Consider the following 13,803-nt stretch of genomic DNA (forward strand, 5'->3'; position numbering starts at 1 on the left):
GGAACATTCATGTGCTTTGATCTCTTTGGTTTGCAGCTGCATTGCCATGTCCCTCCATGTCTTGGACTAAGTCTTTCTTTTCCTATAGGACCACATTCACAGATGGAGAGCTGGTTTAAAGTATCATAAACACCCTCCACAAAAGTCCTGCTCTTAATGGCTCATTCCGGCATAGAAGAGGCCCTGGGTTCTCAAAGACTACAAGCTTTACAGCAGGTCCTATCAAGTTAGAAGTTGGTTACTATCTAAGGATCAGCTCCATTAAGCTCAGAAAGTCTTGCTACTAGGTTGGCTGCAGAGCAATGGATATTTTGTAAATGGCAATTCTCAAAGCCCTTCTGCCAAGTGAATTAGCAACATAAAGGAATCTCAAAACAATAATAAAACTCCCTCAAAAAAATCATCCTTCTCACTCAAAGTCTTTGGCCATTGATTCCATTACTTCAGGAATCGGCAGAAATGTCCTATTCTATCCTATTGGCTGATGGAAGTGCTGGATCTTCAATCAGCAGCAGCCAGTTTACCCTTGCCAAACCCAATTCCACAGGCAATATTCTCTGACTAGGGAGGCTGACTCCTACCTTTTCTTCAGTTTCTTCCCCTCCTCCTTGGAAGCTGGAAGAATCATGGCTAGGTATGGCCCATCCACTTCAAAGAAGATGCTGTTCTCTGAGCGGGTGATGTAAGTGAGGGAAGTGGGTTCAGTGAGTTCCTGATATTGATCATTGGTGAAGCCTTCCTGCAGACCAACAGACAAATATCTCTTCCATTCTATGTAGCTGGGGATGGGGGGTCCCCAGAGCTTGAGGGACTTTGTTATCTCTTTCCACTTAGGCAATTTATAAACCTTTCATCATTTTAAGTAGAAAAATTATACTCCATGGGGCCTGCACACTGATTCTACAAAGCTCCCCAATGGTCTAAGGCAGTGATGGGCAAACATTTTTTTTTGGCTTTTATTTTTTTTTAAACATTTAATAATATTTATTTTTTAGAAAAGTTAACATAGTTACATGGTTCATGCTCTTACTTTCCCCTTCACCCCCCCCCCGACCTCCCCCCCCATAGCCAATGCACATTTCCACTGGTTTTAACATGTGTCATGGATCAAGACCTATTTCCAAATTGTTGATAGTTGCATTGGTGTGGTAGTCTCGAGTCTACAAAACCAATCATGTCCTGGGCAAACTTTTTAAAGAGGGGGCCAAAGGAAAGGAAATGCTCATCTGACGGTCTGTTTCTAAGGCAACTCTTTCGAAGTTTCGCTGTAATGTATCCTACTCATTGTATTCATCAGATTAGGAATAATGTCACAGGGCTGGATAGAACATTTCAGGGGGCCACATCTGGTCCACAGGCCATAGTTTGCCCATCATTGGTCTAAGGCAACGATGACAAACCTTTTAGAGAACGAGTGCCCAAACTGCAACCCTCATGCCACATGTAAGCCTGCCTTACCCCAGATAGGGAAGGGAGGAAGCATTCTCACTGGGCTGCTGGGCAGAGGGGTGAGTGATGTGAGAAATGTCCCATTGGCTGCACGTGCCATAGATTTACCAACACAGGTCTAAGGTATACATACAGCATATTAACAGAGGTTCACGGCATGTAGCCATAATCACCATGTTTAGATACTTGGTACAATAATCTATCAGATTCCTTGCTCCAGGAACTTGGCATCAGAGCACAATTCAACTATCCATGGTCCTACTATACCAATGAATCTTTGTCCTTTGGTCTCTCATGTCAAGCCAACCCTCTGTCTGGTGCTACTTCAACAATCTCTCATCTCACACTCTTACAACTGTGCTACTGAGAACTACTAAAAGAAGTCACAAACATGCTGACTCCATCCATTACAAACTTATGTTATTTAACCTTAACTTGTCTCTCATCATTGCATGACAATCCATCATTATTTCTTGACTCTCAGTCATACTCCCTACAGGGACTATTACAAATCTTCTATCTTAAGTTTTCTATGCCATTCCTTCCCAATACATCTCAGTTGAGGATCTCAATTAAGAAAATTAATGCATCTGTCTTTGAAGTTCTTCTCACTCACTTTATACCTCAAAGGCCCACAATATCACCCTCCCTTTTCTTTCTTTATTCCAGTCTTGAGAGAAAAACTTTAAGGGGCAGCTGGATAGCTCAGTGGATTGAGAGTCAGGCCTAGAGACAGGAGGTCCTCGGTTCAAATCTGGCCTCAGACACTTCCCAGCTGTGTGACCCTGGGCAAGTCACTTGACCCCCATTGCCCACCCTTACCACTTTTCCATCAAGGAGCCAATACACAGAAGTTAAGGGTTTGAAAAAAAAAAGAATTAAAAAAAAACTTTATTCCAAATCATCTTTTCTCCTCTAGAGGTGAAAAGGAGAGGAGAAAAGACGGTTTCATTCTTAGTCTTTCCTTATTTTCTGCCTTTGTCCCACTGCTATAGGTCTACTGAATCTCAAAAAAAAATTGATGTAACCATGCCTTCTCTTCACTTTGTATCACCAATCCCATTCATAGTCAAAATCTTACAGAGACCTCATTTCTCAAATATATAGAGAACTGAGTCAAATTTATAAGAATAAAAACCTTTTCCCAATTGATAAATGGTCACAGGATATGAATAGGCAGAATTTCAGAAGAAATCAAAACTATCAGATGATAAATGCTTTAAAATGCAAATTAAAACAACTCTAAGATACTACCATACCTATCAGATTGACTAACATGATAGAAGAGGAAGATGACAGACATGGGAGGGGATATGGAAAAATTAGGATACTAATTCTCTGTTGGTGGAGATGTAAACTGATCCAACCATTTTGAAGAGCAATTTGAAACTATACAAAAAGGGCTATAAATTGTATATACCCTTTGACCCGAAAAGTATCACTAATATGTATCCCAAAGAAATTAAAGAAAAAGGAAAAGGACCTTCCTACATGTAGAAGAATATTTTCATGTAGAAGAATATTTTTAGCGGTTCTTTTTTTGTGGTAGCAGAGAATTAGAAATTGAGGGGATGCCCATCAATTGGGGAATTATTGAACAAATTGTGATATATGATTGTGATAGAATACTGTTATGCTAATAAGAAATGACCATCAGGATGTTTTCAGAAAAACCTGGAAAGACTTAAATGAATTGATACAAAGTGAAATGAACAAAATCAGAGAACAATCTTCAAACAGCAACACTATAATATAATCAATTGTGAATGATTTAGCTATTCTTTTTTTTTAATAACCCTTACCTTTCGTCTTGGAGTCAATGCTGTGTCTGGGTAGTGTCTGAGGCCAGATTTGAACCTAGGACCTCCTGTCTCTAGGCCTGGCTCTCGATCTACTAAGCTACCCAGCTGCCCCCTGCTATTCTGATCAATACAATGATCTAAAACTATTCTGAAGGACTTATGATGAAAAATGCTATCCACCTCCAGAGAAAGTACTGATGGAATCTGAATGCAAATTGAAGTATAACTTTTTCACTTAATTTTTCTTGTCTTTTTTTCTTTGCAACATGGCTAATTATAGAAATGTCTTGCATGATTTCACATGTAAAATTGATATCACATCTTGCCTTTCTTAATGGGTGGGAGAGAATTCCACACCCAAAATTTAAAAATGAACATTAAAAATAAATGCAAACAGGGAAACAAATCTTATAAAAATTGTCTTTATTGCTTCCTTTTCCTCATTCTCTGCTCACTTCTTGATTCTTTGCATCTTATCTTCCAACTCCAATACTTTACTGAAACTGTTCTGTCTCAGGTTATCAAAAAGTATGTGTTAAATTCACTTTTGGGGGCAGCTAGGTAGCTCAGTGGAGCCAGGCTAAAAGATGAGAGGTTCTGGGTTCAAATATGCCTCAGATACTTCCTAGCTGTGTGACCCTGGGCACATTACTTAACCCCAATTGCTTAGTCCTTACTACTCTTCTTTCTTGAAAATGATACTTAGAATCAATTCTTTTTTTTGTTTTGTTTTGTTTTGTTTTTTTTAAACCCTTGTACTTTGGTGTATTGTCTCATAGGTGGAAGATTGGTAAGGGTGGGCAATGGGGGTCAAGTGGCTTGCCCAGGGTCACACAGCTGGGAAGTGGCTGAGGCCAGGTTTGAACCTAGGACCTCCTGTCTCTAGGCCTGACTCTCAATCCACTGAGCTACCCAGCTGCCCCACTTAGAATCAATTCTAATGGAGATGGTAAAGGTTAAAAAATATACATGTACACACACATTATCTTCATTTGGTATTATTATTGCCCCCATCTTCTAGATAAGTAAACAGATGCTCAGGATCATACAAATAATAAATATTGAGAATGGGATTTGATTCTTCTGATTCTGCATCCAGGACTTTACCACCATGTCTTTCTCGCAGAAGCAAATATTCCAAAATCATTCCACTGACAGTGAAAAGATTTTTGAGACTGTTTAAGCTTCCCCCTTTTGCCACTAGATGTCATATTTGTATTATTCATCTGACAAATGTGTCAAAAGTTGTGAAAAGAATAATGTAAGTTGATGCAGTTTTGCCAAATGAACTTGAGACATAAAACTTGGCTTTGACTTCACTGAAAGGAATTAAATATTAAGATCAAGTGATTTCCAATTTTATTTTTCATTCTCTCATCTTGTATTTTTTATCTTCAGCATCTTCTACCTCTTATCCATCTCTTGCTTTCTCTAGTAAACTAGACTAGCCATTAACAATGCTGATGCCTTTCGGTTTCGATAAACCAATAAAGGGAATATTTTTCAGAAGATTTCATAAACAACTGCAGATTCTCTAGCTTTGTCTATAAGTATCCAGCACCTGTTGAGTGATGGGATGATTTGGGCAATCTGGGGAGGCTCTAGCAGTGGGCATTAGATGGAAATGTGGACCAGTGAGTGGAATAATCAGATTATGACCATAGACAGTAAGATAGCAGATAATAATGAAGGCAAGTGGTCAGAACACAGTGTGGGGTTAGCACAGAAACAGGCAGTGGGAATCAGGACATCATGCAGGGAAAGGTCTAAAGAACAAGGTTCACATTACTCACAATGGATAATGCAAGAACCTAAAAGCTCAAAGCAAGATATGAGTGGGACCAGTGACAAGGTTGATGACTATGAACTACATAGCCCATGGACTTGTGCTGTTCTAATACCTAGGATAGAGTTGATCTTGCATGTTAAATATGGAAGGCTATGGAGTACAAACAATGAAGATAATTATACTGAATCAATCTAGCTGCAACTTTTTTCCTTCCTCAGCTTGAAGAATCCTTCCCAGTGCTAGAGAGGACCCCCATATTGGTCTCATCCAGAAATAGGCTAAAGGAACAAGTATAAATGTCTTAAAATATTTTCTATGCAAAATTACAATAAAATCAATAGTAAAAGGGAGCAGCTATGTGGCTCAGTGGATTGAGTCTAGGTTTAGACTCAGGACTAGAGATAGGTTGTCTTTAATCTGGCTTCTGACACTTCCTAAATGTGTGAACCTGGGCGAAGTAACTTAACCCCCATTGCCTAGCCCTTACCACTTTTTCTGCTTTGGAACCGATACACAGTATTGATTCTAAGATAGAAGATAAGAGTTTAAAAAATGTTTTTAATTTAAAAAATCAATAGAAAAAAAGAAATGGTCTGCCTTAGATAATCCCTGACAGATGCACTAATTATAATAATCAAACTAAGCCCAGAGAAAAGAAAAATGCCCCCTCAGGAAAAAGGGAGATGTTAGACTAGGTCTGATGTGCTGTATATGCTATCAGATATGGCTAAAGCAGTGGTTGGTTTTGCTAAACAGTTTTAAAAATCTTTGTTACAAGAATTTACTGGGTAGGACATAATATTTGGGCATAAGCGTGACAAAAGCAAAAGACATCAATAAACCTTAAAAAAGAAAGAAAAACCTAGAATTGGGAGATACATGGCACATGACACATGTCAACTGACACTTACTAAAATATGGTATCCCTTAACCTCTTTGGTACTGAGTTACCTCATCAATAAAATGGAAGTAAGAGCTATCATACCCTACTTCATTGGGCTATTGTAAGGACTGAATGACCTCCTCATGAGTATTAAAGCATTCAGCTAATCTCGAAGTATTTCCTAAATGTCAGGTATTCATAAGGAGGAATGGAAGCACTGTGATCATCAGTAATAAAGGGAATACTTATACCCACCAATTCATGGGGTCCATCTAAACTTCCATGTACTCTTAGCTAGGCATTTATTCAAGTGATCGCTCTCTTTCACTCCCTATTCCTTAAGTTTACTCTCCAATAGGCTTTTCTCCTCCTCCAATAACCATCTTTCTCTTAGCAGAGCTCATGTGATTTTATTCTGGTTGAGGTTATACCTTTAATCTCTTCAATTCTTTTCTCTAGGCTCTAAATCTTTTACTCCCAGTAGAACTGCCCAGTTATCCATGCCAACCTTGCTATTTTTAATAGATCTGTGACTACTACTACTCTAGGAGAATCTCACTTGCCTCCTCTCCTAACTTATGAACAAAACACCAGCCAAGCACAATCTGTTGTTAGTCACTGCTTCCTTTTCTCACTTTTCTTCACTATTTCAAATTCACCTCTGATAATTTTGAACAAAAGAGTAGTCAGTGCATAGGCTGGATTTACAAATAAGACCACTGTAGTATAAAGAAGAGCAATCAGTGTGAATGATTATCTGCACACATTTTCATATGTGTGAAATACACACACATCTGTATGTATGTATTCCAAGGGTGCATGGAGTGTTCCAGGAGGACTAGTACTTCCAATGTGATGGCTTGTCAAGTTATTTCAGGGCTGCTTATCCACCTTTGGTGTCCACCTTTTCACCCTGTGGCTCCAAGAAACCAAAACATGCGAAATGGCCACATCCCAGTAAAACTGTCTAAGCAGATGGGCTAAAAACCAGATTGAGGGTAACTGAAGGGCTTCAAACCCATCAGTGAGCTAACAGGGTGTCTACCCCAAACATGTAAAGACTTCTCCCAGCAAAACAGAAAGATGAGAACAATTTGTTCCAGTAGCCAAGAAGATGGGAGAAACAGGGAGGGCTTAGATCTTGGTCAGATATCAAAGATGCCAAAGGTCATTATCAGTCATCCTGATTTTTGTCTTGCCACTGGATTTTGATGACTCTGGAAAAGAGAGTGAAGCTGACAAGTTTGTGCAGCTCTGCCTCATTTAAATCCAATTTACCCTCAAGTCAAGATCTTGCCCTATAATGCCAATGGACCTCTTAGAAAATGAAGCATGAACAACAACCTGTATTATATATTAATGAAAATGAAGAATGTGGCAGGTGACCCAGCTTATTTTCTTGGCCATTAGGAAAGAAATCATGTTTGATTCTAGACTGACTCACCTTCACCATGATATTTAACATAGCTCCAGGATAGGAGATGGTCACCTTGGGCTTTTTTGCATTGGTTGACTTGATGACAAAATTTTCTGGGAAGCTATTTGGTAGGACACACCAGATTCCATCTGTGTCAAGCTCTAGAGGTCTCCTGTAAAGGAATGGAGATAAGAAGACCCATATATAATGCCATGGCATGCTGTATGGCATGCCTCATATAAAAATGAGTTTAGGCTTACTATAAAGAGCCTCCTTATATAGGAGAGGAAAGAGTTCACTGGAGGTCCTTGAATTAAATGCTATTTGTTGAGGATCTTGGATGAGATCAGGTTTGGAAGGGGACCATTCAGGACCTTTCAGGGTCTCTTCAACTCTGAGACCTATGTGAATCTAGAGACAATTTTATGATTCTTTAGAAGAAACTTCACAATGTCAAAGCAGCTTATTCTATCTTTATCCACCTCCTGGTTCTTCCCAAATATTTCCTCATGTTCCCCAGGTGCCAATCCATGGAATCTACCTTTGACACTCACCCAATCTGCTCAATCAGCTCCCGGGCTTGTGTAATGATATTGGCTCCTGTGAAGCAGACAATTCCTGCCATCTCCATGGAATACCATCGAGCCCTACAAAGGTAACAACTCAGTATGTATATCAGGCAAGGAAGGTCACTAGGCAATAGGGCTATATTTGCCTGGAGCTGTCCCCAAGAGTAATCAAAGAGAAAAAAAAAGAATCTGGAGGTAAAAACAAACAAACAAACAACTAATCTCTTAGCTGTGAACAGAAAAAGCATGACTGTGGATCCTAGAAAATAATGACCACTACTCCTCTCTCATTAAATTCACTACTGTCCTATATGGTAGTAGGAGTATCAAGTGGTAATAATTCAGTGGTAAAAACTCTGAGGAAAAGAAGCAGATTCTTTGAAGTCTCAATAAATGCAGACATGATGTCAATGTCACAAACTATCAACACCTTCATCTTGCCAGTCATCCAAGCTCAAAACTTCAGTTGTCTGCTCTCTCTCTCAAAATCCTATAAATTCAATCAACAAAGTATTTCTGGCATCTATCCCCTTCACAATATTCCTCCATTGCAGGGCCCAGCCATGCTTTTCCTCACTCAGTCTTGGACTCTTTTTATATAGCCTAATACATAGCACAGGACTTGTCACACACTCACTTCATAAATCCTCTATTTAACTATCTTTGCACTCACCATAGTTTAGGGTGGTGTGTCTCAGTTGTCATTTTTCGCTTCATGCTTATTACAATAAGTAAATTTTCCCTTTCTCTAAGAATTCTCCCTAATAATATGCTATCCTCAACATCCCTACCAAATCATTCTTACTAAAACCTAGCTCTAATCATGAAAGGCAGCATGGTAGTGTGGTCTCACTAGATTTAGTATTGTTAACTTGGAGTTCAAATCCCAGCTCTAACACTTACTATCCTATCTGGACAAGTTAAAACCTCTCTAGGACCTAGTTTCTTTATCTGTTAAATGAGATCTAGCTGATTTCTAAAATTCTTTCTTGTTCTGCCTTAAATGCTCAAATGCGAAAATATGTGTCAAGTACCAGCCAAACATTAAAGTCCTCTATGTTGGTTGTTATTCTTATTCTCCTATAGTCACCCCCTTTGTTCAGAAAATTCTGATGGCTTCCTCTACTTTCTAACAAAGCCTGCCACCTTCTAACTTCAATTTAGTCTTGTTCCCCACTTTACTTATCTCACTATTTTACTATTCTCATGCCCCAGTCAAACTAGACCATTTGCCATCTCCCAGAGAAGCCCTGAGCTTTTCTTTGGCTCATTTTGTAATGTTCTCGGCTCTGCTCCAGTTCCACCTTCTCCAGGAAATCTTTCCTCATCTCCCCAAGCCAGATGCCATCCCTCTTTTCTCCGAGATTCCTTAGCACTTGTACCTCATGGATGCCATTCAGTTGCTATAAACCAGGGAAAAGGAAAGAGACATGGAGGCAGTAATGGGATTCGGAGAGTTCTACCTACCAGCAGTTCCACCTACATACCCTTTGCGCATGACATAGCCATAGAAAGAGTTGAGGATACACTTGTGAGCCAGCTGCAAGGAATCATACAAGATCTCCATGTTCTTACACCGCTTGACTTCAGCAGCATCTCCCATCTCCATGGCAGCAGACAACTTCTTCTTCCATACCTGAGTCAAGCACAGAGAAATCACCCCTAAAAGACTTTTCCCTTTGAGCTCAAGGAATTCATGAGCCCCAAGATAGTTGTTGCAAAGTAGAGAATAAAAGAAAATGTTTTATTTAATTTCTGTTTCAGAAATTAAATAACAAGAACAAATGGTTACTGTAGCAGCAATACCATATTTGTCCTGAGGTAAGGCTCTGGGTAACCTAAGTCCTCTAAAATATAGTCCCAAACCTAGTAATTAATGGGAAAAGTCTAATCTATGGGATCCTGGCAGTGTAATTCTCCAAAGGTTTTAGCTTGAGCGTCACTCCAGGGCCTGGGCTCTTGGCAAAGTGTCTTAGGGGCCCACTCAGAGCCTTTTTTGAAACCTTTTTTGTTTTTACTTATTTATTTAAAACCCCTACCTTCCATCTTAGAGTCAATACTAAGTATTGGTTTCAGGGTAGAAAAATGGTAAGGGTTAGACAATGGGAGTTAAGGGTTACCATAGCTAGAAAGTGGCTTAGGCCAAATTTGAACCCAGATCCTCCAGACTCCAGACCTGGCTCTCCATCCACTGAGTAAGTTTTTCATGCCCTACAATCTTTGTGAAACACATTGTCTACTTCCTTGACTTAAACTGAGGATGAAAACCACACATTTTAGAAAGATTTCTATCAGAAATACTTGGAATGAACAGTTTTTACTGCTTGAAAGGTTCAGCTTTAGTTCTCTGGAAAATTTGCTTAATGATATGAACACCTCACTCCTTGGGGACTTATCTTCAATCATCTTTGCTAACTGATTATGTTAAACACAAAAGGAACAGAAGCACTGAACTATTAAAACCTGTAGATCAGCATCTCAGGATAATAAAAATATTAACAATAATAATAATGATGATGATGATGATGTTAATAACAATAGTTAACATTTAATCCACATCTACTAAGTGCCAGGCATTGTGCTAAGGATTTTATAAATTATCTTATTTGATCCTCACAATAATCCTGGGAGAAGGATGCTTTAATCATCCCTGTGTTTATGGATGAGGAAACTGAGGCAAACAGAGATTAAGTGAATGAAATTAACTCTCTGAAGATAAGGGATCAGAAATATTTGGCTGAAGGAGGCCACGCTGTAGTGCAATGATGCTCACTGAGATAAGCTCACATCATAACCTTGAGTGACTTCATTTTTCAAAGCCCAAGGAACTGAAGGTCAATGTCCTTCTGTGTGTAGCCTTAGACAAAAGGTTCAGAATGGGCTCATCAAAACTGAAGGAGCCCAGTTGGTGAGGCAAACCAGTCAAAAGTTTCTCAGGACAGAATTAGGGAGGAGGAAGGAGTTCAGCAATGGGCCTTGGTAAGGCCTCTCCCCCAGAACCTTCAAGCAGACCCTGACCTCTCTACCTTATGTAGTCCTTTGAATTCATATCGTCGGTCTCGGAAAGCTCGGACTGTGTCTACATAGAAGGAGTTCTCCCGCTGGCAGATGGTAGTGAGACGTTCTTCCACCTTGGTGATGTGGATCTTCTTGTAAGCTTTTCGGCAGTAATCTGTGCCATGATGAAAACACAGAGAGACCAGTGAGACCTACTCAGAATTTGATGGGTCATCAAGCCAAACCTGGACCTGAATGGGATTCTCCCAAATGATTAAATAACCCCAGATTATAATACTGCAGAGAGACCATAGCAGGGTATGAATGAGGCAGAGAGGCTGGACATCATCAATGCCCCCAAGAGGAAGCCTAGTCCCACAGCAACATCAATTGTAACTTAGGGAAATTTAAGGAAGAAGGTAGGCTGCTCCTTGACAGTTACAATTTAATTAGGGGACTTTGTAGTCTACTATTTGGAAGATTAGATCACTAATAAATGACTCACCTGCCAGTCTTTTCTTCTCATATTTAGCCTGTTCTTCTCGGGATAGCTCATGAAATGCTCGGGCTGGTTTGTCTGGGAACAATGGGGGAAACTTCTCTGACTCCAGCTGCTGCTGAATGCGATGATACTCACTGCGGCTGGCTGGCACTAGTAAGAGGATGAAGGTAAAAAAGGTCAGAGGACATGAATCCTTTGCAAAGCAGCTGCTTCTAAACTGAGTAGCTGTCTATCCAATGAAGAAAACAATGACCAAATACTTACTGAACTCTCCCCTCCACTGCCAGGTCATCTTTCGCTGACAGTTAGCACCTGGTTTGTTAAAGTCACAGGCAGCACATGTGGCCTCATTTACTATGGCAGAAGGCTAGAGATTAAAAAGAGAGACAGACTGAAAGTTTTGGTTAAACAAATCCCCAAAAGTTCAAAATGGAGAAGCTCATCCTCACCTGCAACCTGTTAGTAAGGATAATGTTGGGGTACATGGCACCCACATCCAGATGGTATATGAGAGGACATTCAATTCGATTGGGTACATCCTTCAGGGAGGTCAGTTTGTTCTTAATTTCATCACATACCTACAGAAGGAAAAAGAAACAAAAACTGGAAACCAAAGCAGGAAGATAGTTGTTTTGGAGCAATTCCTTTAAGGAGCTCAAACTCAGGTCCTTAACTAGATAAATTAGCACAACTCAAAAAATATTTATTTAATACCATCTATATGCAAAGGCCAGTGGTCAGTACCAATGCCACAAAAAGATACGATAGTCTAATGTGGTCAAGGAGCACAGAGCCTAATGGGAGGGACTAGTACACCAAAAACTTATTCAAGTGACAATGTAGTAAATATAAAGGAAAGCCCTAAGCAGAGTGTAATGTGAGAAAATGGATTGCATAAAAAAAATTTTTTTTGTCTAGAAGATGGAACATTTTAAAAAATCTTTCGATATTTATTTTCTTCTCCCATGTACATGTAAAATTAAATTTTAGCATGTTTTCTAAAAAATTTGAGTTCCAAATTCTTTCCCTCTCTACTTCTCCTTCTCCTTAAGAAAGTAAATTTGATATATGATATATATGTAATATCATGTAAAACATTTCCAATAAAAAAATCTAGAAAGAAAATAAAGTGAAAAATAGTATGTTTCAATTTGCATTTACTTTCCATCAGTTCTTTCTTTGGAGGTGTTTGGCATTTTTCATCATAAGTCTTTTAGAGCTGTCTTGGATTAGTGTATTGCTGAGAATAGCTAATCCCTTCACAGCTGATCATTATACTGCATTATTGTTACAGTGTACCATGTTCTGGTTCTGCTCACTTCATTCTACATCAGTTCATATAAGTCTTTCCAGGTTTCCCCAAAACCATCCTGCTCATAATATTTTATAGCACAATATTATTCCAACATAATCATTATACCATGACTTGCTCAGTCATTTTACCAATTAATGGACATCCCTTCAACTTGCAATTCTTTGCTATCAGAGTTGCTATAAATATTTTTATACAAATAAGTCCTTCCCTCTTTTTTAAAAAATCTCTTTGGAATGCAGACTTAGAGGTGATATTGCTGGGTCAAAGGATATGCAGTTTTATAGTTCTTTGAAGATAATTCAAAATTTCTCTTCAGAATGGTTGGATCAGTTCACAACTGCACCAATATTGCAATAGTGTCCCAATTTTCCCACATTCCCTCCAACATTTATCATTACCTTTTCTGTCATATTAATCAATCTGATCAGTGTGAGGAGGAACCTGTTTTTAAATTTATATTTCTCTAATCAATGGTGATTTAAAGCACTTCTTTTACTATAGCTTTATGAAAAAAAATAACCGTAAGAGATTTTATACTAAATTTATAAGTATTTATTAGTAAAGAGAAAAAAATAAAGAAGAAAATTATACCAGCCTAACTTCCCAATGTTTCCTGCTGTATTACTTTTGCTTTAACAGGTCTTAGATTCTCATAGACCTAGCTAACCACATAGACCGGCTAGACAAATTAGGGCCAGCCAACCCACTTGCCAGAGATGGCTTACATAGATAACTTTCTGTCTTAGAATTAATACTACGTATCGGTTGAAAGGCAGTATTGTGGTAAAGGCTAGGCAACTGGGGTGAAGTGACTTGTCTAGTCACACAGCTAGGAAGTACCTGAGGCCATATTTGAACCCAGGTCCTCCCATCTCCAGATCTGGTTTTTTATCCACTGAGACTTTCTGTTTTCCTTCTAATCTTGGTTGCATTGGTTTTGTTTGTGCAAAACCTTAATTTGACATAATTAAAATTATCCATTTTATATCTTGTGATGCTATCTTTTTGGTCATAAACTATTCCCTCATCCATAGATCTGATTATTCCATGCTTCCCTAATTTGCTTATGGTAGTACCCTT

The 13,803-nt window shown here is 38.9% G+C and overlaps 1 protein-coding gene across 1 annotated transcript in view; it reads right to left on the minus strand.

Moving 5' to 3' along the window:
* Positions 1–13,803, minus strand: part of POLE (DNA polymerase epsilon, catalytic subunit) — a 74,504-nt gene that overhangs the window by 29,937 nt on the left and 30,764 nt on the right. Inside the window, exons 17-24 of the mRNA XM_044673028.1 lie at positions 11,858–11,986; positions 11,673–11,775; positions 11,412–11,558; positions 10,936–11,081; positions 9,397–9,545; positions 7,895–7,987; positions 7,368–7,512; positions 582–739 (exon numbers count right to left, since the gene is read on the minus strand). Coding sequence (XP_044528963.1) covers positions 582–739; positions 7,368–7,512; positions 7,895–7,987; positions 9,397–9,545; positions 10,936–11,081; positions 11,412–11,558; positions 11,673–11,775; positions 11,858–11,986 — 1,070 coding nt within the window. The remainder of the gene's footprint in view (positions 1–581; positions 740–7,367; positions 7,513–7,894; positions 7,988–9,396; positions 9,546–10,935; positions 11,082–11,411; positions 11,559–11,672; positions 11,776–11,857; positions 11,987–13,803) is intronic.

The sequence above is a fragment of the Gracilinanus agilis genome, chromosome 1 (genome assembly GCF_016433145.1).
Source record: "Gracilinanus agilis isolate LMUSP501 chromosome 1, AgileGrace, whole genome shotgun sequence".
Taxonomy (NCBI): domain Eukaryota; kingdom Metazoa; phylum Chordata; class Mammalia; order Didelphimorphia; family Didelphidae; genus Gracilinanus; species Gracilinanus agilis.